Raw genomic sequence first — 23,743 nt, forward strand, 5'->3', positions numbered from 1 at the left:
CGGAGGTTGCAGTGAACTGAGATCTTGCCACTGCACTCCAGCCTGGGCAACAGAGTAAGATGCTCTCATAAATACATACATACATACATACATACATACATACATACATACATAATTGTTCAGTATAATCCTATGTTGTTGTTGTTTTCTTTTTAAGAGGGTGGGGAGAGGCAGAGGCAAGTGGACTTGGAACCAGGACCTAAAGTTGTCTGCTTTTGCAGCTTGGCTTCTGGGGGGCGTTGATGTCTGAGTGTGGGAGTCCTGGGATCCAAAGGCAGAAGAAAAGCCAGTGTTCCCACTCCCAACTTGCCCTCACCCCAGACAAGCAGATGATCAGAGGCAGCAACCAGAACTAGTTCTCACCCAGAACTAGTAAACAGGAATCCTACATCGAAATGAGCCCATCTTCTTTACACCAAGGTTGATTCTCCTTACATCTTGTGCACCTTCCTAGGAGCTATGGTTTAAATATTCCTGCCAAAACTCTTGTTGAAATTTAACTGTCAATGTAATGGTATTAACGATGGGAACTTTAAAAGGAGATTAAAAGGCCGGGAGCGGTGGCTCAAGCCTGTAATCCCAGAACTTTGGGAGGCCGAGACGGGCGGATCACAAGGTCAGGAGATCAAGACCATCCTGGCTAACACGGTGAAACCCTGTCTCTACTAAAAAATACAAAAAAAAAAAAAAAAAACTAGCCAGTCGAGGTGGCGGGCACCTGTAGTCCCAGCTACTCGGGAGGCTGAGGCAGGAGAATGGTGTAAACCCGGAAGGCAGAGCTTGCAGTGAGCCGAGATCCGACCACTGCACTCCAGCCTGGGTGACAGAACGAGACTCCGTCTCAAAGCTCTTCCGAAAAAAAAAGGAGATCAATGCTCCTATCTCAAGAGTGGATTAGTTATCTCAAGAATGGGCTTCAGAAAAAAGGACAAATTCAGCCCCCATTTGATCTCTCTGTCTAGTGTGCTTACTCCGCCTTCCACCTTCTGCCGTTGGATGACCCTCACCAGACAGTGGTGCCACGTTTTTGGACTTCTCCACCTCCAGAACTGTGAGAAATAAGTTTCTTTTTTTTATAACTTACCCAGTCTGTAGTATTCTGTTAACAGCAGAAAACATCAGGTGAGGCTAGAACACTCATGCTGCCCTTGACATCACCTCAGTTCCCTCCTGACTGGATCAGTATGATGTCAAATTAATTGCAATGGTGGGTACTTACTATTTTGCATTTACTTTTCATTACAACATATCCCACAGGATTCCAGGGACCTGGGATGGTCTATATTCTTGGCAATTCTCAAGATTTACAAGAGTCTTATTTCTTGTTAACTTTTTTTCTTTTGCTTGATCCTATCGGGCACATGGATCTTCCCAAAGTTTTGATTCTGTAATTAGTGCTACCATAAAAGACTGTACAATTTTGGAGAGTGTTTCTGCTTAGTCATTCATTTTCTAGTAATATTTGTTGTGTTCCTATCATGTGCCCGGCATTGAGCCAGACTTGGGGTTCAACCATGAATAGAACAGTCCTGGCTGTCAAAGAGCTTACAGTCTAACCTGGAAGACTGACAAGAAAACAGGCAGTCACAGTGCAGTGTGGTCAGCACTGTCAGGTGGCATATGCAGAGGGCGGTGGCACCAAAGTGGGGGGCACTACCCAAGCCCAGAGCTAGCAACTTTTTTTGTTGTTGTTGAGATGGAGTTTCACTGTTATCGTCCAGGCTGGAGTGCAGTGGCGCGATCTTGGCTCACTGCAATCTCTGCCTTCTGGGTTCAACTGATTCTACTGCCTCAGCCTCCCGAGTTGCTGGGACTGCAGGCATGCACCACCATGCCCAGCTAATTTTTGTATTTTTAGGGGTTTCACCATGTTGGCCAGGCCGGTCTTGACCTCAGGTGATCCACCTACCTCAGCCTCCCAGAGTGCTGAGATTACAGGTGTGAGCCACCGTGCCTGGCAGAGCTAACTCCTTTACAGCTCTAAAGATTTATTGCCAGACTGCTCACTAGCTTGATTGCTGAGGAAGATTTTCTTTCATTAAATCATTTCAGTGAGTATACTTTTCATTTCTAGATGTTCTGTTTGGCTCCTTTTCAAATACACCTGTTTTCTTTTTTTGTTGTTTATTTCCTTTACAATTCCTATTCTTTTTACTAGTACTTCCTATTATTTATCTTTGCCTTCATTTGAAACCTGCTTTTTTCCTTTTAACGTTGAGATGGTACTGTTACCTCAAGTTCTTCCTGTTTTGTCCATTCTGTCTCATGATGGCATGTTTCTTTGAGTGGTTCATACTTTTATTGTGAAGATTCTTTTTTTCTTCTATAGAATGAGACCACCACTTCTCCTGGTGTCTTTCCCGGCTTTTCCCCGTCTCCCCTTTTCCCTAGTTTATAAGACAGGAGAAGGGGGAGAAAGCAAAAAGTTGGAAAGAAACAGAAGTAAGATAAATAGCTAGACGACCTTGGCACCACCACCTGGCTCTGGTGGTTAAAATAATAATGATAATATTAACCCCTGACCAAAACTACTAGTGTTATCTGTAAATTCCAGACGTTGTATGAGAAAGCACTGTAAAACTTTTTGTTCTGTTAGCTGATGCATGTAGCCCCCCGTCACGTTTTCCACGCTTGCTTGATTTATCATGACCCTTTTACATGGATCCCTTAAAGTCATAAGCCTTTAAAAAGGCCACGTATTTCTTCTTCAGGGAGCTCGGCTCTTAAGACGCGAGTGTGCCGACGCTCCCGGCCGAATAAAAAACCTCTTCCTTCTTTAATCCGGTGTCTGAGGAGTTTTGTCTGCGGCTCGTCCTGCTACACTTTCTCTTGGAGTCTCTGTGAGCCCTGAGTTGTAGAAATACAGTCATCGTGGAGTTTAACATTTGCTTCTGCTTGGTACCCTGCGGGTCTAACTGGTTTAGCTGATCTATTTTCCTTCAATTTCTTCACTTGGAGAAATTGTTCGATCATTTAGAAATACTTTACTGAACTTGTACTATGTGCATAGTCCTATGTCTGGTGCTGTGGAAGATACAAAACAATGCAAGACAACACAAAGTTGCTGCTTCACATGAAACTACAGTCTGAAAGGGCCAAATACAGTATAGGCCCAAAGTTAGGTGACCATGTAAGGCAGAGTAAAAGGCTCAATGGTGAACAGCCAAGTTCAGAAGGAAAAACAGACAGCTGGAGAAAAACGGGGACGAAAAGCCCAAAGAAGGAAAAGGTTCCTGTGAGGAAGTTTCAGAAGGACGGGGAAGTAAATCATCCTCCCCTACTCCCACCCCGAAACTAAAACCTATCACCTCTTCTTGGTAGAGAGTTAGTGTGGCACTAGGAACTTGACTTTCGGGTCCTTATTGAGAAAGCTAAATCAGAACCTAGGCAAAAGGAAGTCATTTAAGGTGCTCCTGGGGAATGTTTGATGAAAATTGTGTTTGATGGAGAAAACACAGCAAGTTGAAAGGGCAGGCTTTGCAAGTGATTTCAGTAGGACAAGCCTGGGTTAGGGAGGCCAAGGTGAGGGAGACAGGGAGTGTGCCATGCTTTGAACGTGGAAAGTGCATAGTGTTCGTTATCAAGAGTGGGAAAAGGGGAGGTAGCTTTTTAGGAGGTAAGGCAGGAAGGGAGTCAGAAAGGACAGACTGGGAAACCCGGACTAACAGTAAAAGTGACCAGAAGGCAGGTGTCTCACAATGAACTGGCTATAGGGTAAGTACAGACAAAGGGACCAGGTCTTCCATTGCTGTGTCCCTGCACACTCTAGGATCCATTCAAACAGAAACTTTTATTGTGAACCCCCACAACCAGCAAGGTTCTGTTGTAGGTATTGTTGCAGGGTGTAGGGCACGTTTACAAACAGGAACAGGGCACTTGCTGTCCTATCTTCCTCGCAGGGTTCTTGTGAGGATTACACTTGAATCAACACGTGTAAAGCATTTAAAAAAGTGCCTGTCACACAGTTCCTGCAAATTAAGGTCTACTTGTGATTATTCACTTGTATTAACTAAGAATCAACTAAAGGCGCCCAGCAGTGCCTGCGTGTGCTCACACTGAGGGACTCACTAAAATCCTCAGGATCTAGTGAGGGAGACACTCAAATACTTTAGAAAAAAACAAATTTTACAACCACGGACTCTGAGGAAGGCGTGCGAAGCCTCCACAGTTGGGGAGGGTGCCCACAGTCGCCGAGGGGACAGCTGGATTTGCTCTGGTGGGGAGAGCATTCCTGGCAGGGGAGATGGGAAAAGGGTCGGACAAAGAGGCTGGGACCGCGGAAGGGCTCGGGTTCGGGGTCGTTCTGCAGCAGTAGATTCAGCTCGCGCAGTTCCACGCAGGCCGCGGCGACTGGGACCTGGGCCGCAAAGGGGCGGGCAGAGAACTGCAGAGAAAACTCCCGAAGCCAGGGAGGGGGCTTGGAAGCGCCTCAGACCATATTGGGGACGTCTGGCAGCCGGAGGCACCGAACCCCGCCCCCGTGTGCTCTGGGCCTCCCGGGGGAACGCCCCCGCCTGCGGCAGCCGCCACAGCTCCCGAGCCCGGGGCCCCGGCTGCCCGCCACCATTGATCCCCAGCCCGCAACCCAGTGTCCTGCTAGGCCCCCACCGGCCCGGGAGCCACATCCGGCGTGTCCCACCCGCCGCGCCACGCTCCCGAGCTCCCCCGCGGCCGAGAGTGGTGCGCCCCGGCCCTGCCCCCTGACGCCGGCGAGGGGCGCGGCCTCCGTCACGTGACGGGGAGTGACCTCGCCGCCGGGTGCCATGGGAGCTTCGGACCCGGAAGTGGCGCCCTGGGCTCGCGGCGGTGCCGCGGGGATGGCGGGAGCCGGAGCTGGAGCCGGAGCTCGCGGCGGAGCGGCGGCCGGCGTCGAGGCCCGAGCTCGCGATCCACCGCCCGCGCACCGCGCACATCCTCGCCACCCTCGGCCTGCGGCTCAGCCCTCGGCCCGCAGGATGGACGGCGGGTCAGGGGGCCTGGGGTCTGGGGACAACGCCCCGACCACTGAGGCTCTTTTCGTGGCACTGGGCGCGGGCGTGACGGCGCTCAGTCATCCCCTGCTCTACGTGAAGCTGCTCATCCAGGTGGGGGACCAGAGGCGCTGTAGGGAGATGAGAGGCTGATGTGAAGGTGACAGGCCAGGATTTGGAGGATTGGGGCGGGGAGTCAATGGCGACGGATTTGGGGAGAGGGGTGGGGACAGCGGGTTTGGGGGACCGAAGTGGGTGGAAGGGGAGGGAAGCCGTGTGGGAACGCAGGGGTCACGGGTTTTAGGATGCAGAAAGGAGACGAAGGGGTTAGAGTAATAGCGGATTTGGGAGAGGGTGGAAGGAACAAGCGATTTGGGGGGTGCTAAGAAGGGGGCGATGGTCTGGAAAAACATATTTGGGAATTAAAGGGGTGGGGACGATGGACTTGGGATAGGGAAGGGAACGAATTTGGGGTAAGGGAAGCCACAGAATTGGGGGGGGGCGAGAAGTTTGGGTGAAGAGATGGGGAGGAAGGTTGGGGGCCCGGGCGAAGTGTTTAGAGACTGAGGAGCCCATATTTGGGATAGAGGGGAACGGGGGCTCTGGATTTGGTAGCGATGGATTTAAAACGTCTTGGGGTGGGGACAAAGTGGGCGCCAGGGCCAGAAATTTAGGAGGGAAAGAAGGACACCAGACTACGGGTGGACAGAGAAGACTGAGGTCTTGGGTTTCATTGTGATTTAATTTGGTGGGAGAGTGCGAAGGCAAAGAATTTTGCAGGGGAATGCTATCGGTTTACCGGAGATGGGGGCTCTGGATTTGATGGCGACGACAGATTTGGTAGGAGGAGGGGACAGGGTGACGCGTAGTGGGGGAGGGGAACAGATAGGGCCAGCATTGGGGGAGGGGAGTGGCAGCGATTTGTCTAGAGAGGGAAGCTAGGAGCAGGCTTTAAGCGGGGAAGGGGATGACGCATTTGGAGGAGGAAATGGAAGTCAATAGTTGGGGTCAGAGAGGAATCACAGTGCTTGTATCTGGGCAGATGAGGAGAAGGGGCATGGGAGTATTGGAATTGGGCAGAAGGGACAGTGGAGACATAGGTGGCAGGATAGGTAGGGACTACCAGAAATTGAGACCGAGGTAGGGATGTCTCTAGAACGGAAGGATGCATGGGCACTTGGCAGATTTGGTGGTGGCCGGCAATGCGGAACAGATGAAGTGTGCTGCTTGAGAGGAGTGAGCTGGAATGAAGGGCGTGTGGAGGTGTGAGAATTAGGTGGGTGTGGCTGGGATGGGTACAGTTTTGATGGGGGTCATTAGGCCAGAATGTTCCAGTTAAGAAGAGTGGGAGGAGGAAGGTTAAAAATTGAAGTGGAGACCCATCTAAGATTTCAGTTGAGGCAGGTGGGTGTCAGATTTTACCGTCTCTATAATTGAACCGAGAGAATGCAAAATACAACTGGAATGAGAAGTCCTTGAGAATGAGAGTAGTTGAAATCTGGGATCTGAGGAATGCTAATAGATTTGTGGGTGTGACCAGGAATATGACAAGGAATGAGGAGTTTCAGTCACGGGCATCCAGGTGCCTGACTAGACCCTAATTGTGACAGATTTGAAAACTGTTGATGGTGGAAGGTATAGACCAAGACTGGCATTTGGGTGTGATTTGGGAATGAGGTCTATCTTACAGGGTTAAGACTGTATTTACAGCAGTTGAACTCAAAGTTTGGGAGATAAATTGGTGCTTTGGAACTGGTGGGACCTGAGAAGTGAGGGTTCTGGAAACTGATGGAATGAGACTGAGTGAGGGCTAGGATTTTAGGGTACAGGTGGGAGAGTCTGTGGAGTGAAGGATGCTAGAGCACAAGGGCTCAACGTGAGGGAAATGAAGAAGTGTCTTCATCATTTGGACGATGGCAGATCTGGTTTGAAAGAACATTGAAATAAGGGTGGTTTGGGAAGGGAATGGGGTAATGAAGGACTTTAAAGCGTGAGAAGAACTAGATGGTGGGCAGGTAAGGATGGATGAGCCCCGTTGAAGGACCAGAGGTGCCTGTCTGATTTGAACCCCGTTGGTGTTGAGTGTAACATATATTAAGGTAAGATCTTCAATGGGTGTAGCTTGGGAATCAGAGTAATATCTTGCAGAAAGGCAAATTACTGGGAGTGGGGGTGTCACGAGTGGAGTGACAGATTGGGGATTAGGTACGTAAGAATGCAGTGCCGGCCAGGCACGGTGGCTCAAGCCTGTAATCCCAGCACTTTGGGAGGCCGAGATGGGCGGATCACGAGGTCAGGAGATCGAGACCATCCTGGCTAACACGGTGAAACCCCGTCTCTACTAAAAATACAAAAAAATGAGCCGGGCGAGGTGGCGGGCACCTGTAGTCCCAGCTACTCGGGAGGCTGAGGCAGGAGAATGGCATAAACCCGAGAGGCGGAGCTTGCATGAGCTGAGATCCAGCCACTGCACTCCAGCCTGGGCGACAGAGCGAGACTCCGTCTCCAAAAAAAAAAAAAAAAAAAAAATGCAGTGCCTTATATCAGGGCATGTGGCTGTCAGTTGGGAGTTGGAGATTTTAAGATGACAGACTGTCCCTGCTGGTATCTGATATAGAGCCACAGCATTTGCCATAGTTAGGACTGGGTTAACAGATTTGAGGTTGAAATTGGGTTTAATGACTTGGGAACAAATAATTAAAACTTGAAGGAATGGGGGTGAGATATAGCCAGCGTGCCTATGATAACCCAATAGAAGTGAAGAAAGTAGATTCAACAGATTTGGGAGCCACGGGGATATGGGATAACGTTACAGATTTAAGGGTGAAATTGGGGTCAGTGGGATTCCCAAATAGTGTTGACTAAACTGGGTAAGGACAGCAAAAGAGCAGTGATGGCGATTTGGAGTGGAGGTATAAAGGAGTACCATCTGTATTTAAGAGAACACAGATCAAGACAGAACTTAACTCAGAACAACCGTGGAGCTTTTAACCCAGAAGGGAAAAGGTCTAGAAGGGAAGTACTCACCGCCTGGGTCAGCTGACTCACCCCTTTCCTCCTTTAGCTCCACTGGGTCAAAATTTTTTTCTTTTAAAGACAGTCCCCATCATAGAGGAGTTTTTAAATTTACAATCATTGATCTGTTAGGCATCTCAGAATCACATCCATAGGAGATAGCCTGAACTTTCAAAAGCACTTGCTTGATAAAGGCAAAAGGGAACAGGGTTGATCCCAAAAAGCGCTGGAAGCATACCTAATCCAGTTTACAAGGTAGCACTTTCCAACCTGCCACTTCTACCGCCTCCCACAGCTGCTGGCCAAATCCCCTCCCACATCTCAGAGGAATCCCTCTGGTCCATGGGCCCAGCTGGCCTGCTTAGAGGGCACAGGGCTGGTATCCTGGCCCCTTGCCAAGGGAGGAAGGGGTCTTCTCACTCCCCACCTAGGTGCTGGTCTCCTTGGCACCTTGCCTCCTCCCTGGCAGCAGGGGCTCTCACCCCTTGACAGGGACTTCCTGCTCCTCACGTGGATATGGATGGTCCTTCACCCACCCATGGGTTTAATAAATATTTCAGGCCAGATGCAGTGGCTCACGCCTGTAATCCCAGCACTTAGGGAGGCCAAGGCGAGTGGGTCACCTGAGGTCGGGAGTTCGAGACCAGCCTGACCAACATGGAGAAACCCCGTCTCTACTAAAAATATAAAAAATTAGCCAGGTATGGTAGCAGGTGCCTGTAATCCCAGCTACTCGGGAGGCTGAGGTAGAAGAATCACTTGAACCCGGGAGGCGGAGGTTGTGGTGAGGCGAGAGCGTGCCATTGCACTCCAGCCTAGGCAACAAGAGCGAAACTTTGTCTCAAAAATAAATAAATGCATACATACATACATACACATTTCAGATATAAGAAGCATCTATACAGCAAGAACTGTCATAGCCCTACAGAAATGAGGGGGTCATTTTTTCACAGGGATGTAGGGTGATTGAGGAGAGAACGCAGCTGAGGATGTGTTTGAGGAGCACCTGGAATTTAAGGTAACAGTTTGCTAAGCCTGGGAATGGGAGGAATAGACGTGGAAGTGTCTGCAGTAGATTTGGTAAGAAATTTGAGTTTGGGGTGCACTTTGGAATGGACGACTTAATGGCTGACCTGTCTGAGGTTTGGGTATGATGTGTTTTCTTATTGCCACATTTGGAATTGAGATTGGGGTGAAGTTTTTCATCTGGAGATGAGAATAACTGAGATTTGTTCTGAGATGGGAGTAGGGTTTGAAGTACATACAAACGGAGGTTTCGACTGGGAATATCTGGGATTTGAATGTAAGAATGTTGGGGTGTGGGTGTGATTCGGACTGTGGTCGGGCAGTGTCTGGGATCAGGCATTTCTGTTCATTGGGAAATTACGTGCTGCCGATGGTTAGAGACACTGATAAGCTTTCTGGTGTTTTGATGGGGAAAACACGAACAAGAGCCACATTAGAATTTGTGGGAGAAGAGTTAGGCAAAGGGGACAGGAGGTGTGAGGAGAGGTGGTGAGGCTGAATCACCACGAGACTCTGATTGTCCCTTTATCTTTGTTCATTCTGAAGGTGGGTCATGAGCCGATGCCCCCCACCCTTGGGACCAATGTGCTGGGGAGGAAGGTCCTCTATCTGCCGAGCTTCTTCACCTACGGTGAGTGTGCCTCCCGAGCAGGAGAGCCCGCGCCCAAGAAAAGAGGCCTCAAGTGAGGAGCAGGACCAGCTGGCCCTGGGGAACCCACCACGCAGCACGGCATGCAGAGTCGAGCTGGCACAGAGGAGGGGATCTAAGCATGTCCAGAGAGGGCATATGGTGTCGGGGTGGGAGCAGGTGAACCATACAGCTTTCATCCAGCTCCTCGGCCTGTATCTGCCAGCTGCCAGCCCAGACAGTAGGAGGGGACAGACACAGGTGCCTGAGAGAGGACACTGGTCCCTGTTATTTCTGTTGCCCCGGGTTGTGCCTGGAACAGGCGTAGGGGTGATTTCCTTTTGCCCTGTGAGCAGCCTGGCCCTGCTACTCCAGTAGAAGGCCTGCGGGGCTCCTCCTGCGTTCTTTTCTTTCATCCTACCTGGGTATCTTGTTTCCCCTGCATTCCTCAGGCAGTGAAGGGTGCTCACTCACTCTGGTGTCTCCATCTGTTGGTTACAGAATGGTGTGCAGTGAATTGCAGCTTCACTTCTGTGTGCTGCAGTGAGCTTGGGCGGGCCACTTACCTGCTGTGGCCCGGCTGCACCCCTTGTCTGCAAAGTAAGATCAGCTTCTCCTGCCCAGGCCTTCCTGCAGGCTCCCCATCTGTCATCAAGAAGCCCGCCTTGCTGCCTCTGCTGCCCATCCCCTGGCCCACAGTGCCGGCTGGCCAGGCCTTGTCATGTTCCTCTCCCAGTCCCCACCCGCACCAGATGACCATGATGAGGGCCTTCTTTAAATGTGCCCTTTCTCCATGTTCACAGCTGGAGTTCCATTCCAGGCGAGTCCCGTCAAGTTTCCTGCACCTCTGCTCTTACCTGTTTGGTTGTCTAGAATGTTCTCCAGAATCTATCTTTCTGTTGAGTAACTTGGGGCTTGGCCTGTGTGTTACCTTTTCCACTTCACGTGCTGTTGGCGAATTTGGTGTCATATTTCTCTTCCAGTTTTGTCCCTGTGTTGTTGAGTGCAGAGTCTAGGGCCAGGTGGAATGTGTCATCTTGTGAGGAAATGTGTTTGTGTTGTTTTTTACTTAAAAATTGTCAGCGTAGTCAAGTGGGGAATGACAGAAGTAGGAAGGCACCCCACCATTGCATAGTGAGGCAGTATACAGAGAGGTAAGGCAGCCCAGGTGGAGGGCTGCGGCCCTGCACGGGGCCTTCTCTGTATCTGGTTGCACATGCTGTGTTCTGAGAGGCGAGGTTAGAGCTCAGATCACCTCTATTCATGTGACACAGCCATTCCCAAAAGGACATAGAGCAGAGGGAACTTGACCCCCATCTTACTGCCTCTTGTGAGGATGAACAGAGTTCTGAGGTGCGCCCCCAGCCTTGTTTATATAAATGTAGCTTTAATCTGGGTGTGAGCAGATGTCCGTTGGGGATCTCTGGACACTAGGCCTACTTTGGAGTCAGGGAGGGGACCCGCCATTTGGCTCTCTGGTACAGTGTGGACAGCGTCTGCTCCTCTGCTTGTCATGGCTGAAAGTACTGCAGCTGCCATGACGTTCTCTGGTGTGGAAGAAGGAACTTCCCAGAGGGTTTCCAGGCACTACAGAAAGACCCGGAATGAGGGGGGCCCTGGCCAGCCTGAGGCCTTAGGACCCACAGAGGCCCCTGCAGGTGTTTCAGCACGCCTCTCTCCGCTCTCACTTGTTCCCCAGGCCCCTTGGAAATGGAGAGAAATGAAGGTCCTTATTCCATTTTTTTACAGGTGGGCAGATGGAAGAGGGTAGATGTTTTGCTCAGGATCACACACAGAGGTCCTGAGGCTCCCTCTCCTCACTAGGATCCACCTTCCCCCAAAGCAAATTTTCCTCTGTCTGTTCAGTCTGTGAAGTAGGGCACCTTGCCAAGTCACCCAGCATCCCCTCCCCTCCTCCTCCTCTCTTTCTAGCCCACCCCCATCTCAGGAATCACATATACAGGTAACAGGTGTTCTCAGCCTCATGAAAAACCCATGCTAGCTGTGACGTTGAGTTGCTGGGCTGGCAGACATCTGGGAGGAGCAAAAGGCATATTTGCTTCTTCCTGCCTCTGTGCGGTGCCAGAGAGCTAAAGTCATGGTCTAAAAGAGGGAGCATGCTGTCTGAGAGAATGTTCTGCTAGCTCCCAGATGCACAGGTTTATAAAAATACCACCCTGCCATTTAAAACATGTTTCAAGTGTTGATAGAAAACAATGAATCGTATCCTTAGAAAGATAGACCCTAGTGAAAGAAGCACTAACTCACACAGGTAGGGTCTAGCTTCCATAACATTTAAGTCTATTCTATGGAATTGTTCATTGGTACTTCTGTTTTAGTTACTTCTCCATAGACTTGTTTTTCCCTCGACCAATAAATGCCAACAGGTGCCAGGTGGTATCCTGGGTGTAGCACAGTAACAGGGTGGAGACTACCTTGGCCGTGGCGTGTGCAGGGGGTGTTCTTGAGCCTGTCTTCTGGGAGCCCTTCCTTTTCCTTTTTCCCTCCTTTAGGTTGCAGACTTCATCATTCCCTGTGGGCAGTTTCTCTGTGTTTCCTATTTTCTTTTCGACAAGAAAAACATAATTTTTAAGCAACAGAATTGTTTTCTGTGTTGCAGCATTTAAGTTGCTGAGTTGAGAAATCACGACTGAGTTTGCCAAGTAGAGTTTTTAAAGCAAAAAGAGAAAGGAAGGAGGGAGGGAGGGAGGGAAGGAAGGAAGGGAGGAAAAGAGAGAGAGAGAGGGAGAGAGAGGAACGGAGAGGGAGAGAAAATGGAAGGAAGGAAAGGAAAGGAAAGGGAAGAGAAAGGGAAGGGAAAGGGAAGGGAAGGAAGGAAAATGTATGAACTTGTTTGTTAGAAATACATTTTGAGCCGGGCGCGGTGGCTCAAGCCTGTAATCCCAGCACTTTGGGAGGCCGAGACGGGCGGATCACGAGGTCCGGAGATCGAGACCATCCTGGCTAACACGGTGAAACCCCGTCTCTACTAAAAAAATACAAAAAACTAGCCGGGCACAGTGGTGGGTGCCTGTAGTCCCAGCTACTCGGAAGGCTGAGGCAGGAGAATGGAGTAAACCCAGGAGGCGGAGCTTGCAGTGAGCTGAGATCAGGCCACTGTACTCCAGCCTGGGCGACAGAGCCAGACTCCGTCTCAAAAAAAAAAAAAAAAAAAAAAAAGAAAAACATTTTGAGGCTTTTACTAAAAGAAATGGGCTAGAAGACATTTGGGGGTTAGGGCCTGACCGCTTCCAGGTCCTGGACAGATGTTCCCTTCTGTGCCTGTAGTCAGCAGTTACCTGAGGGACAAGCAGAGCCTGGTCTGGGTGTGTGTGACCCAGGAGTGGGTGCCCCTGAACTGGGTGTAACTCCTCTACCACCTCTGTTTTCTTACAGCCAAGTACATTGTGCAAGTGGATGGTAAGATAGGGCTGTTCCGAGGCCTGAGTCCCCGGCTGATGTCCAACGCCCTCTCCACTGTGACTCGGGGTAGCATGAAGAAGGTGAGCCCACACAAAACCAGGAACAGTGGCCCGAGGTTTCCTCATACTCCCAACCACTCCTGCAGCAGCCAGTTACCCTGGTCCTGCCTCCTTCTTCCCAGACCGTTGGGGACTTCACTCCAGCCCCATGGAGAGAGCTCTCACCCCACAGGTCTGCTTTCCCACAGCTGTGACATCAGATGGTGGCTTTCTTTCTCCCCCACGCTCCAGACCTGGAGGTCACCTGAGGTGGGCCCAGCCAATAGACACTGCAGAGGAAATATTTGGAGTTGGTTCCTGCCGCCCGAGTCCCCGAAGAGTTCCGTGGAAGAGGCGTAGCTGAACTTGGTTCTTTCCCTTCTCTGTTTCAGGTTTTCCCTCCAGATGAGATTGAGCAGGTTTCCAACAAGGATGATATGAAGACTTCCCTGAAGAAAGTTGTGAAGGAGGTGGGTGTTGAGAGTCGGAGAGGGAGAGGCGCGTGGCGGGGAGCCTCATGATTTCTCACCCCCGAGTTGGGCGGGTCATTGACAAGTGGAAGAGGTGGGTCCTCGTGCATGCATGGGTGGAATGGTAAGGGAAGGAGCCCTGGCCTGGATGCGCAGGGAACCCCGGAAAGCCTTCTCAGCCGTTGTTGGGCCTAGCCTGGGACCCGGCAGCACTCCTGGGTGGGGGACTGGGGAGTGGGGCAACAGGTGGAGCCATCCTTGGCAGACCGACCCCATGTGCAGTCCCCGGGACGGGTCTCTCCCTCCCAAGCACTTGTAGCTCCCCTGGAGGGCCAGTTCCAGAGACAGGCCGTGGGTGGCGAGTCTCCACCCCATGCTCTCTTCCAGACCTCCTACGAGATGATGATGCAGTGTGTGTCCCGCATGTTGGCCCACCCCCTGCACGGTAAGCCCCCTCTTCCCCGAGACTCTCTAAGCCGGGGTGGGGGCGTGGGGTGGGCGCGGCCCTGGTGGACTGTAGATAGACAGTCTTAGACCGGTTGGGAAGTGGTAGTGGGGTGGGAGGTATTCTACTGGAACCCACCCCACTGAGGAGAGATTGGAAGTCTTTCCAAAGGGAGGTGGGGCTCTTCCCAGGCAGTAGAAATGGGGCACTGTGGTCATGGGATGTGACAGGGACTCCCAAAGGCCCTCTTCGTCTCCTGCTGTCTCAATAGGCCATGTTGTTCAGTGGCCACTCTGCACCCGGCACCTGTTGGCTGGGGCATCATGAGGTTTGGCCCACCACATCACCTGTGTGTGTTTTGTTTTTCCTCAGTCATCTCAATGCGCTGCATGGTCCAGTTTGTGGGACGGGAGGCCAAGTACAGGTGGGTAACTCTTGGGACAGGCAGGGTGGCCCTGTTACCTTTTCAGAGTCTGCCAGGGCAGGCTGTGCTGGGGTTGGTTGCTGCACCTTTTCTGCTCTAGTCCTGTGTGAGTTCAGCCTGCTGCCTGGCTTCTGAGGAATGTTGCAGTGGCTTCCATAGTCTGTCCAGGGGCATTTGCTCTTCTCCATCTCTTATCAAGGGCAGCCCTAGATGAGCCTAGATGCCTTTGCAGAGGGGTGAGTGGGATTATAGTCAGCTTGGATTAGGATTTGTGGCACCAGAGCTGATTCTGCCACTTAGGACTGAGCTGGGGTCTCCTCTTGGACTCCCAGGGTAGTGCTGTAATGATTTTTCTGGCCGTCATAGGCTGATAGCTCTTTTTATCCCCTGTGAAGAAGCCATCCATCTCATGGGCTTGGGGCTCATTCCTTCAATTGTATACCAGACCTTCACCTAGATCTGCTGTGTGCAGCCCTGGGCAGGTGCCAGGGGCATATATGTTGACAGAGGTGTGTCCTGGAGGCATGTGGCAGAAGGACACACCTGGGTTGCCCTTCCTCTCTTAAGATTCTCACTTCCTGGGGTCAGTGTTTTTTGCAGCCGTCCTGTGGGGCCACCACCCCAGGAAGCTCATATGCCATGGTGCCTCATTTTGGGGTCATTAATGGGAAATTGGCCCATTCCCCTAGACTGAAGTATGAGGTCAGTAGTTGGGACCAGGAGGGTATAATCTGGTAACCACTGTTTTGAGAGGTGGGGCTGGGCCTGACAGGGCTGGGATGATCTGGGTCCAGGGCTACCCAGGGCTTTGCCTTCCACTGGCTTCCTCTGTTCAGTTGCCCCTTTCACCTGGGCTTTGTACAGCCTCCATTCAGGACAAGCCAGTTGCCATTTACAGCCACAGGTCACAAAGGTTGTTATTGAGCTTCCTTGGCATTTCACACCTAAGAACCCGCAGCCTGTCCTCTCATCTCTAACGGTGCAGTGGCCAGGGCATGAATCCCCGGCTCCCTGCTGAGGAGTGGCAGATGTCTTCTCCTAGGCTGGTTCCAGTGCCGCCTCCTGCAGGGCCCTGTGTTCTTTCTCTGCCCTCTGGGAAAGTAATTCTCTCTGCTCACTACCGCCTTCTACTCTTACTCTCTTGGGCAGGCCTGTGGGCACCTCTGCTGGAGGGTTGTTTAACCAGAGATAAGTGTGAGGGCCAGGTAAGAGAAGGGCCTGCCATCTCTGCAGCAGTGGCCGAAGTTGGGAGATGCGTTCCTAAACTCCGGTCTCACAGAAAACGCCAGTATAGCACTGCTAGTGGGCTGTTCCCATGGGTGGTTGGGCTTCCTCGGTCTCCGTGAACTGTGTAAACTCCTCCTCACCCCGACCAAGTGCTCTCTGTGCCTTTCTACTGGGTTCTTCCTGGTAATAATCCTCCCCACCCCGCCAGGACTGGCTGGATCTGAGCAGAGCTCGGGGGCTCAGCCCCACACCAAGGGGTGGGCTTCTGGTAGGCGACTACATGACCCTGTATCTCTGTCTTGTCTTCTTCACAGTGGTGTGCTGAGCTCCATTGGGAAGATTTTCAAAGAGGAAGGGCTGCTGGGATTCTTTGTGTACGTGAGTCTATATACCCCATAACTGGCCACGGGTCTGGCTCTGCTAACACGTGTCCTCAACCTCTCAGACCACAGCTGCTGACCTGGGACTAACCACATGGCCCTGCCCTAGCCTGAGTGCTGCAGCCAGTTCTCTAGAGCTCCATGGCGTGTCCAAACTGCTTAGCCATTTTCAGGCCATGGCTCACGTAAAAGTGGAACTGTGTGTCTAGTACACGGGGGAGATGAACTGACCAGCCCCACTGGGCCTCATCCAGCTGCGGTGGGTGTGGGGCTGGTCTTCGTGAACTAAGTCACTGCATAGTCCTTGGCCTCACTGCTAAAACACGACTGAATATCTGACTTGGACTGAGGGTGGAGCTCTGGAAGCTCACAGGCTGACCACAGCCAGTGGATTCTGTTTGACATTGCTTTTCTGACAAATTAGTTGTTGACGTTGACATTTAAGATATGTTGCACAAAATTCCACATTTCTGGCATCTCTTTGAAAAGTCAGAAAATCTTGTCCTGCTGGGTGGTTCTTTCTGTAGAGCAGCCATTGGCCAGGACCCAGGACTTGCTCCTTTGGCAGGGCACATGGTCTCCAAGGGCCACAGACACCCTGCACTTCGTCACCTCACGTCCAGTTTATTTCACCTCTAAATAAAGCGCATACTGAAAAGATTATGTTCAGAAAGAATAAAGCGCAGACAGAACCCAGAAGCCAGGCTTGATGGCTGTTTTTTGATTTGCTGTTCTAAGGTCTAGGCAGTGACGTACATGCTGACAGGTACGTCACAAATGTGGTAGACACATGGTATACAGCAGTGTCTGCTGTACTAGACACAGGGCTCCATACTATTCATAAGAAGTCTTTATATCATGGTTTTCCAGTTTGTCAGATGTTTTTTATTTATGGCCCCTTGTTTAACCAAGAAATGACTACTTATAGGTGCATGTGCATGTATGTGTATAGAATACAGAAATATATACACAGTTCTCAGCAGGAGGCGATTTTGCTCCCCAGGAAACACTGGCAGTGTCCGGAGACATCTTGTAGTTGTCACAACTGGCATCTCGTGAGTAGAGGCCAGAGACGCTGCTAAACATCCTACAGTCCACAGGACAGCCCCGCAACAAAGACTGATTCAGCCAGGTGTGGCTGCTTGCATCTGTGATCCCAGTTACTCAGGATTAGTCTCAGTGGTTTCTGCAGCTGTCTGGAGGCCAAGGCAGGAGGATTACTTGAGGCCAGAAGTTCAAGACCAGCCTGAGCAACATAGCAAGACTTCTGTCTCTATAAAAATGTTTTTCAAAATTAGCTGGGCGTGGAAGCCCTCACCTGTAGTCCTAGCTACCCGGGAGGCTGAGATGGGAGGATGGCTTGAGCCCCAGAGTTGGAGACTGCAGTGAGCTGTGATTGCACCACTGCACTCTAGCCTGGGTGACAGAGTGAGACCCTGTCTCTTGGGGAGAAAAAAAAATTATTCAGCCCAAAATGTCAATAGTGCCAAGGTTGAGAAACTGATTTATATTCATACACACATATATGTATGTATAAATATTTATACATATATATATTTGCACAGGTACCTGGTAACAAACCAACATTCGTGACATGCCTATCAGCATGTATGTCACTGCCTAGACCTTAAAACGGCAAATCAAAAAACGACTCATCAAGCCTGGCTTCTGGGTTCTGTCTGTGCTTTATTCTTTCTGAACATAGTCTTTTCAGTATGCGCTTTCTTTAGAGGTGAAGTAAGTTGGATGGGAGGTGATGAAGTGCAGGGCACCTGTGGCCCTCAGAGACCGCGTGCCTTGCCAAAGGGGTAGCCCCTGGGCCCCGGCCAATGCCTGCTCTACAGAAACAGCCACCCATCTTGAAACACTGCACACGACCACCTCTGGCATTTTGCACACTGCGTAGTTCTCTTCTGGTGTGTGAATAGGATTCCCGCAGAGCAGATGCCTACTCTTTGGGTTCTTTTTCGCCATGTGATTTTGGAACAGGTGCTATGCATACATGTTACAGTGCATGGTAAGCACCAAAGGGTATATAGCACGTAGTCAGTCTGAGCACAGGCAGGAACAACAAGATTAGAAATTGCATTCACAGAGGTTCATTTTATTAATACTCCTTATGGATGTATTACCTATATTCTTTTGAGTTTTTCAAATATTTTATAAGATTTTTTTTAATTCAAAAATAATAATTCTACTTTTCCTCCCAGGAGACAGCCATCCTTCTCCTGGAGAGCCTCCCAGGGCACTCCGTACCTAAACGAGCAAATACACTGAAAAACACACAAGAGGCACATGGGACCCACTGACCTCAAATTGGCCTTTTATCCTCAGCACTGCGTCTTGAGGAACTTTCCTTAGCAGTTTAAAGGCCATCACTTAAAAAGTTAGCCCTCCTTGTAAATGCTTGCATAGAATCTTTTTGATAGAATATTTTCAGGGGCGAAGAGAACAGATGCATTGAGCAGTGTGTCTTCTGGGAGTTGGTTAGGTAAAGAGGCCAGGAAAAAATTACCAACACGTCGACACTGTTGTTATCTGCATTTGGAAATTGCAAATTTGGCAGTATTCCCATCTTGATCCCTGGCTTCTGTGGTTTGAAAACTGCTTGAGACTGTTAACTAATTTGTGGCATCCAAAGTGCCATAGAACACCTCCCCACGGGAAAAGGAGCACTACCTTCCCAGTGTGCGTAGCTGCTGGCCCCTGCAGGCTTCCTTTCTAAGGCTGTGCCATTGGATATGCTAAGATTTTGAACTTGGAACATCCCTGCCTGCTTCCTGGGTGTGGAGCCCCCAGGGACTGCTCCTCTCCCTCTCCTGCTCATCTCTGCTTACCTTGTTTTTTAGTGGATTAATCCCTCACCTCCTGGGCGATGTGGTTTTCTTGTGGGGCTGTAACCTGCTGGCCCACTTCATCAATGCCTACCTGGTGGATGACAGCGTGAGTGACACCCCAGGGGGGCTGGGAAACGACCAGAATCCAGGTTCCCAGGTTGGTTGGAACAAGGACTTGTCCTTCTTTCCGTGTACTGCTGATGCCCAGGGTCTGGGACAAACTCGAGGATTCTGGGACTCTGAGCATCAGGCCCGGAGGGTGAGAGAGGACCTCTCATTGTCCCTGGGGTCATCTTTGTCTAAGGGGAGTATGGCCATGAGAGGCGAGATTCCAGATTAGTACCCAGACCTGGGAGGAATTAGTGGAATGCTTGTCCCTGGGCAGCCTTAGAAACCGACCCCAGCTTATCTAAGGCTGCTCCGAGGCAGTGACCCAACTAGGGCTCAGGAAGTCAGAAGACAGACCAGCTAATAGTGAGCACCCTTTGACCGTTGCATCACATCTTTTGCTTTTCAAAACCCTTTTGTGAACATTGTGGCCTTTGATCTGACGGCGTCCTAGTTGTGAAGGGAACAGGGCAGGTATAATGTTCCGTTTACCAACACGGAAATTGAGACCCAGAGATCACAAATTGTGGAGAACTCTGGGCTCTCCAGAGTCACTCAGCTAGAACTGACAGGGCTGGAATTAGATCCCTGGCCAGGCTAAGGGTGCATTCCTCTGAGTGTTTTCAGATCTGCTAGGGAGTATACAGCCCAGGCTCACCCTCCTATTTTGTTAGCTGTGGTCTACACAGCCTAGTATACATAGACCTTTCAGCAGGTCAGGTCAGGCATAGGAAGGCCTGGTCCTTCTACACAGCACTTGTTGAAGAAGGCCGTCCAGGTACCTGAGGGGTTCTGCCTGAACCAAGGTAAAAAGAGGTGGGGAGCAGCGATGGCTGGGGATCGCAGTGTCCAGACATTCTCACAGTGGGGACCGCCAGGCCCAGGAGGCTAGGAGGGCCTGGGGACCTGTCCGCCAGAATCGCCTGGGAGGGAAGGGGTTCATGTTCCACGTGTGTGTGTGTCTGGCACCTGTCTGTTCTGTGTGGTGAGGAGCGCCCCATCCCAGATGGGAGCCTCTGCTTGCAGGGAGACTGGCCACTTGACCTGGGCAGGTGAGTCTTAACTGGCCTTTCAGTGTAAGCAAATTAAAGTGGCTCCATAGAGACCCACCCCATCTACAACCACAGTGGCACATTCCTGCAGTTCTGCCTTTCTTGGGGGCCTTGTGGGTGGGTAAGCTGTGCTGTCACATCCAGAGCAAGGGTGGCCAGGGGTGCACAGCTCAGTGGTTTCTCATCTAGGTAGGCAGCTGTCTGACCAGAGGCTGCTGTGCTTACATCAGCAATAACAGCAGTCAACAGATTTGTTTAAAGTGTGTTTCGAGTGCTTTTCTGTGTGTGGCTTAAAGGCCGAGATGAGGCTGCCGGGCTCTCAAAGCCACTCAAGCAGACCTCTGAGCAAATCTCTGTCCAAGGCCCCAGGGCATCGATCTGGTGGGATGGCCGCTCCACGGGAAGCTGAGGCTGGGGGAGCCACCTTTCCTCACTAGGAGCTGTTTGCTTCAGCAAAGCAGGATTTGAGGAGTTGGGGTCTGAAGGGGGAAAAGCTTGCTGAGGTGGAGGTGGCAATAAGCCTGGAGTTGCCCTCACCTCACCCCACAGGCCAGGATTTGTCTTTGGGTGTCAGGGTGCATGTCTGTCTTAGCGCCGACTGCGTGCCAAGCCCTGGATGTTGATCAGGCAGACACAGGTTCAGCCCTTGAGGCTCACAGTCTGGTGGGGTTGCACAGGCAGCGGCAGCCGATCCCTCTTACCGGGTCTCCTTCTCAGGACTCCCTTCAGTCCACTTACCCTGCTTCTGCCCCCCAGGCCTTCTCTGGGCAGTGACTGTGAGGCCCGACAGGAAACGCACGTGCGGCGTGCTTGTGAGGAGCTGAGCACAGATGGGGGGGGTGAGGGCATGTGGATCTGAAGTCTGCGTCCTGAGGTGCCTGTGGCAAACCGCTCCTCCTTTCTGTCTCCTCAGTTCAGCCAAGCCCTGGCCATCCGGAGCTATACCAAGTTCGTGATGGGGGTAAGTCGAGCCAGCTGTCCTTCCTTCCCCACTGCCTTGTGGACCCACGTGGGGCCTAGGAGGCCAACCCTGGTAATGGCTGGAGGCAGGTCTTGGGACAGGGTGTTGGCGTGGTGTGTCTCTGCTTGCCAGGCTGGCGTGGGTTACTGGCACTCAGGCCTCTCTGGGTTTCAGATTGCAGTGAGCATGCTGACCTACCCCTTCCTGCTAGTCGGCGACCTCATGGCTGTGAACAACTGTGGGTAGGTGTGCGCCCTTCTACTTGCCACTCTACCTACCAAGGCTGTGGGGTGGGGGAGACCCAGCAAGCCCTTGCAGCACTCTGCCCCCTCCCGCCTGCTCTGTGTGTAGGCTCAGCCTGCCAGGCACCCTGGCTTCCGCTGGGATTTCCCAGCACCCCCTGGGGTGAACTATGGTGTCAGGGTGTGGACGGGTGGTAGCCCAAAGGCGTTCCTTCTTGAAGTGGCTTTCCCATGGCTGGCTGTCTTCCACTGTTCTCTGCATCTACACTCTCCTTCCCGGGCAGGCTGCAGGCTGGGCTTCCCCCTTACTCCCCGGTGTTCAAATCCTGGATTCACTGCTGGAAGTACCTGAGTGTGCAGGTGAGCAAGCACTGGACAGAGGAGGTCTTTCCTGTTCTTTGCCACATCCTTCAGCTGAAATGATTTTGTGGATGCTTCATTGCATGCAAAGATAAGTGGTTTCACGGAGTCTAATATTTTGAGGAGACACTTGGTATCTATAAGGCATTTAAGTTAAGTTTTCATCTTACCTAATTTCAGAAAGGATTTGAGGTGGCTAAGTGTGGGTTTATTTTAAGATTAAACATCAGACAAGACCTTTTCTTCTTTGAGTCTTAAAGACTCTTAGGATAAGGATAAGAGAACTCTGGCCCAGGTGGCAGGTGATAAAGCCCAAGAACTGCTTCTCCTTCAAGTAACATGGTTGAAAATTCGAGGGCTGTAACCAGTTGAGCTGAGTTCCTGGGTTGTTAGGGCGGCTGGCATCGGAGACCAACTCCTCCCTCCTGCAGGACATTCCTGGGCCCAGGAAAGCCTATGGGTGGAGCTGGGCCACGTGGGGACCTGGCAGCAGTACCAGCCTTGGGTTCTCATGTTCTGTGCCGAAGCTTCCTCTCCCTGGCTGGAGATCTTGGGCCCAGCAGTCAGGTCCAGGCTCTGGTCAAGGGCGGAACCTTGCCTTTTCCTGGCCTTAGTTTGCCTCGCAGTGAAATGGGACAGTGGCCTGGAGGGAGCCAGAGCACTGACTGGCCTCAAGGCTGAGAAGAGGACAGATGGGAGGGAAGCAGGGAGGAGAGCCACAGTTCTTCCCAGTGGCCCTGGTCAGTGTAAGTGTGTCTCGTCCTCCCTGTGAGCACTGAAAGGGTCCCAGACCACTTGGGCTCTGAAGCAAGAGGGGCAGTGAGCCTCCTCTCCAGGGCTCTCCTACAGAGTAGCCCCAAAGACACCCCTGGGCAGGACATGAACCGCTCCCTTCTGCTTCGACACAGGCAGATCTGCCCTCCAGGGACGTAGGCCCAGGCTGCCCACCCCGGAGCTGGGTCTTTGAGCTCCTGGACCCTTCTTTGCCTGACGCTGGCCTTCCTCTTGGAGGGACAAGGAAGCGTGGCCTCCCTTTCACTCACCCCATTTTTCCTTCTGGTCCAGGGCCAGCTCTTCCGAGGTTCCAGCCTGCTTTTCCGCCGGGTGTCATCAGGATCATGCTTTGCCCTGGAGTAACCTGATTCATCTAAAAAACACGGTCTCAACCTGGCCACCGTGGGTGAGGCCTGACCACCTTGGGACACCTGCAAGACGACTCCAACCCAACAACAACCAGATGTGCTCCAGCCCAGCCGGGCTTCAGTTTCCATATTTGCCATGTGTCTGTCCAGATGTGGGGTTGGGCGGGGGTGGGGCTGCACCCAGTGGATTGGGTCACCTGGCAGACCTGGGGAAGATGAGGCGAGGTGAGGAGTTGGGAGAATCCCCATACCTCCCAGATTTGCTGAGTCTGTCTTGTGCAGAGGGCCAGAGAATGGCTTATGGGGGCCCAGGTTGGATGGGGAAAGGCTAATGGGGTCAGACCCCACCCCCTCTACCCCTCCAGTCAGCCCAGCACCCATCCTGCAGCTCAGCTGGGAGCATCATTCTCCTGCTTTGTACATAGGACGTGATCCCCTGGCACATGGCCACCATCACGTCTAGGCCTATGCTAGGAGGCAAATGCCAGGCTCTGCCTGCGTTTTTCTCAACACTACTTTTCTGATATGAGGGCAGCACCTGCCTCTGAATGGGAAATCATGCGACTACTCGGAATGTGTCCTCCTTATCTAATGCTCATCTGTTTAATGGTGATGCCTCGTGTACAGGATCTGGTTACCTGTGCAGTTGTGAATACCCAGAGGTTGGGCAGATCAGCGTCTCTAGTCCCACCCAGTTTTAAAGTTCATGGTAAGATTTGACCCCATCTCCCGCAAATAAATGTATTGGTGATTTGGAGTTTTGTGGGGAGTCTCTTATTTTTGTAAGCTTAAAAATCTATCTATAGAGTCTGTCTTTCCAAGTCCTTCCTGTTGGTGTGAGAAGGGGCTATAAAGAGGCAGGGCAGGGGGCTGCCCGATTGGAGATGTAGGTACCAGAGCTTGGTGTAGCTCAGTCTCTGGGGAGACACTGGGTGATGAGGCTGGGGTGTCAGTTTCCACAGCAGCAACCAGTGCGTAGGTCTGTTGCCGGGGAG

The 23,743-nt window shown here is 51.6% G+C and overlaps 1 protein-coding gene across 3 annotated transcripts; it reads left to right on the forward strand.

Moving 5' to 3' along the window:
* Positions 1–4,386: 4,386 nt before the first annotated feature.
* On the forward strand, positions 4,387–23,505 carry MTCH1 (mitochondrial carrier 1). 3 transcript variants are annotated; one of them, XM_023212689.1, is made up of 12 exons: positions 4,387–5,084; positions 9,558–9,642; positions 13,036–13,142; positions 13,493–13,570; positions 13,958–14,015; positions 14,388–14,439; positions 15,981–16,040; positions 18,896–19,040; positions 20,957–21,004; positions 21,179–21,246; positions 21,531–21,606; positions 22,672–23,505. In XM_023212689.1, the coding sequence occupies exons 1-12, from the start codon at positions 4,764–4,766 to the stop codon at positions 22,741–22,743; spliced, it is 1,170 nt and encodes a 389-aa protein (XP_023068457.1). In that variant the 5' UTR covers positions 4,387–4,763; the 3' UTR covers positions 22,744–23,505. The 3 variants fall into 3 exon arrangements, with proteins under 3 accessions (XP_023068457.1, XP_023068458.1, XP_023068456.1); XM_023212690.1 differs by having other exon boundaries at positions 18,896–18,989; XM_023212688.1 differs by having other exon boundaries at positions 4,714–5,084; positions 20,957–21,246.
* Positions 23,506–23,743: the final 238 nt, after the last annotated feature.

Source organism: Piliocolobus tephrosceles, chromosome 5, assembly GCF_002776525.5.
Source record: "Piliocolobus tephrosceles isolate RC106 chromosome 5, ASM277652v3, whole genome shotgun sequence".
In the NCBI taxonomy this organism is placed as follows: Eukaryota; Metazoa; Chordata; class Mammalia; order Primates; family Cercopithecidae; genus Piliocolobus; species Piliocolobus tephrosceles.